Source organism: Pezoporus wallicus, unplaced genomic scaffold (assembly GCF_028554395.1).
Source record: "Pezoporus wallicus isolate ANWC-B61680 ecotype Strahan unplaced genomic scaffold, APGP_CSIRO_Pwel_v1 contig_818, whole genome shotgun sequence".
Lineage (NCBI taxonomy): Eukaryota > Metazoa > Chordata > Aves > Psittaciformes > Psittacidae > Pezoporus > Pezoporus wallicus.
Window position 1 is genome coordinate 4196471 of NW_026636248.1, and position 3049 is coordinate 4199519.

Genomic DNA, 3049 nt, shown 5'->3' on the forward strand with positions numbered 1-3049 from the left:
TGGCTCTCTTCACTGAGTTGTTCTCACCAGCATACTGTGGAAGGATGCAAAATCTCTGGAGGGTAAGACCCCGACAATTTAAACCTAAAAAACAACCCCCAAAATCATCACTAAAGAAAAGTGTCCAGGTGAACTTATAAAATACTTTTGCCCCAGGTTTTATAGAAAATCTAGATCCATAATGTGCAAAAAAAGCGTTAAAGCAGCATAACTATTAAATAAATAGATAAAAGCAATCACAATAAAAGATTTTATTGGAGAGTGACAGTGTCAGAGAAGCTACAAACACACAATTCAAAAGAGATGAAGCAATGCTACTATATACACGTTAACACACTTAAAACTAAGGTTAAGGTTTGGACTAATTTTCTCCTAGCAAAGCTCATCGTATTGCCTACCTGTTCCCACTTCACCCCTGCACCAGGTATGGTTATGACAGAAAGGACGAGGGGCCAGGACTGAAACGACATTGTCAGGCTACATAAATCATTAGGAATTCACAACTGCGAAGCCGTACATTATTTTCCAACAGGTTGTTGAGCTGTCACATTACAACTTGTTGCTATATACAGCGCTATTAAAATAAATCACTGCACGTAACAGGTTCTGCTCTGCCACCTATAAGTCATTCCGCAGTTTACACCTGGGAGGCGGGCCCGGCTCTGCGAAGTCGTGCCGAACAGCGGCTTCATTCGAAATGCCCGGGAAGGGGAGGGACCTGGCAGGAGAAAATACAAACAAGTTTCGTAAAATAACTTTCCAACAAGACCACGCTGTCATCTCAGCTAATTACGGCTCTGATAGCGCTTATTAGCGCATACCCACCTTTGCTACCTTGCTTCTCCACCCACCACCCTTTCAGATCTTTGTCCTGGCTCCGCCTCTCCCGGCGTTATAATGGGCTGGTCTGAAAGTGGTGGAGAGGCACAGAACCACAGGGGAAGAGAGAGATAATGACAATAACACTAATAACCCTAATAACCCTGCTGCTGCCCGCGCCGCAGCGAGAAGTCAGCCCGGCGTCCCGGCATTGACGGGGGCCGAAGCCGGCGAGACAAGACGTCCCCAGAGAGCTCCCCGCGCTGGAGGAGCGCCGGACGGTAACATCGGCAGCGTCCTGAGGAGCACCAGGAGGCGGGGGGACCCAGAGAGGAAACGGCTCCAGCACCCGCCTGCTCGCTCCGGCTCCGCGGGGACCTCTTCGCCCCTCTCCTCCGACCCATGAAGCAGCGGGCGTAACGACCGAGAAGGACAAACAGGGGGGCGGAAAGAGAGCGAGCGCCCCGGTGGGGGAGAAGGAGGTGGAAGCCGGAGGAAGCGCCCCGTTCTCCGCCTCGCCGCCGCAGGCGGCAGGGTATCGACGCCTGTCTTCGGCGTCCAGCGGCAGGGAAAGGTCCAGTCGCCTGCCAGCTATCCCGGGCGGCCGGGTGAGGCGGGCGCGGAGCCCCGCTGCCCTGCGCTGCCTGCCGCCGCGGAGCTGTCCAAGCCGGGGCGGGGGCAAACACCCCCCCCCCCAGGTAGCCTAGCTGCTCCCCGCCGCCCCTTGAGGCCGCGCCGAGGGACGGGGGTCGCGCCCGCTCAGCGGAGCCGCCGTGTGCGGGGGGGCAGCCGGCACCGCCGCCATGAAGCTGGAGGTGTTCTCGCAGCATTACGAGGACAAGCTGAGCGCCGGCAGCGATCAGGAAGGTAGCGGCTCCCTCTCCCCGGCGCCGGCTGAGAGCGAGCTGGGCTCGGACGGTGACTGCGCCGCCAACAGCCCGGGTGGCGGGGCCGGGCGGCCGGGGCAACCCCCGCCACCACCCCCCTCCTCGCAGCTGCCGCAGCCGCCTCCGACCGAGAGCGGCAAGGGGAAACCCTACACGCGGCGGCCGAAGCCACCTTACTCCTACATAGCGCTGATCGCCATGGCCATCCGAGACTCGGCCGGCGGCCGCCTCACCCTAGCCGAGATCAACGACTACCTGATGAGCCGCTTCCCCTTCTTCCGCGGCGCCTACACCGGCTGGCGCAACTCGGTGCGCCACAACCTCTCCCTCAACGACTGCTTCGTCAAGGTGCTGCGCGACCCGGCGCGGCCCTGGGGCAAGGACAACTACTGGATGCTCAACCCCAGCAGCGAGTACACCTTCGCCGACGGCGTCTTCCGCCGCCGCCGCAAGCGCCTCAGCCGCGCCGCCCCGCCGCCGCAGCCCGCCCGCCCCGCCGCCGCCCCACCGCCGCCGCAGGAGGCGGCCGGAGCGGGCGCCGCGTCCCCCGGCGGATCCCCGCGGTGCTGCTGCGCCTGCTCGCCCTGCAACTGCGGGCCGGGCACCGCCGCCAAGGAAGCAGCAACGGCGGGCGGCGGGGCGGCGGCGGGGGGCAGCGGCACCAAGTTCTCCAGCTCCTTCGCCATCGAGAGCCTGCTCAGGCGGCCGGCGGGGCCCCGCGCCGCCCCGCAGCAGCCGCCGCCGAGGCCCGCCCGCCTCCTCTGGCCGGCGCCGCCCGCGGCTCCGCACCTGCTGCCCGGCCCCTATCCGCTGCTCCCCTACCCACCTGCCGCGCAGGCCGCGTCCGCCGCCGCTGCCCTGTACGGCGGCGGGCTCCTCCAGCTCTGCGCCTACGGGCTGGGGGAGCCGCCTCCGCCGCTGCTGCTGGGGGGCGGGCGGCAGGCACTGTCCCAGGGTGAGCCAACGCCGGCGGAGCGGCCGCGGGCGCCGCTCTTCCCCGTCGGCCTCCCCAAGGGCGGGCGGGGGCCGCCGCCCGTCTCCCCTCTCTACGGGCCCCTCCGGCTCGCCGGGCCGCTGCAGCCGCCGGCGGCGGGGGGCTCGGCCGCGTTCCACCCGTACGCTGTAGAGACCCCCCTGGCTTGACGAAGCCCCCCTTCTCCCCTGAAAGGGGCCCGCCTGGGGAGGCGGGGAGGGGGGAAGGAGGACGCTCTGGATCCCGCACTTTAACTCCAGAGGCGACCAAAGCCTCCAAGCAAAAGCCTCGGTGACTGTGCCTTAGTGATATGACAGTGGGGTTAACTTAAACCAAAAAAAAAAAAGGAGGAAAAAAAAAAAAAGAAAAA

The 3049-nt window shown here is 63.7% G+C and overlaps 1 protein-coding gene across 1 annotated transcript; it reads left to right on the top strand.

The window, feature by feature from the left end:
• The first annotated feature begins 822 nt into the window (after positions 1-822).
• Positions 823-3049, top strand: FOXQ1 (forkhead box Q1). Its single transcript, XM_057399242.1, has one exon. The coding sequence runs from the start codon at positions 1623-1625 to the stop codon at positions 2847-2849; it is 1227 nt and encodes a 408-aa protein (XP_057255225.1). The 5' UTR covers positions 823-1622; the 3' UTR covers positions 2850-3049.

Coding starts and splice junctions, on each gene's coding strand:
- FOXQ1 (XM_057399242.1), top strand. CDS start 1,623: ATGAAGCTGGAGGTGTTCTCGCAGCATTACGAGGACAAGCTGAGCGCC.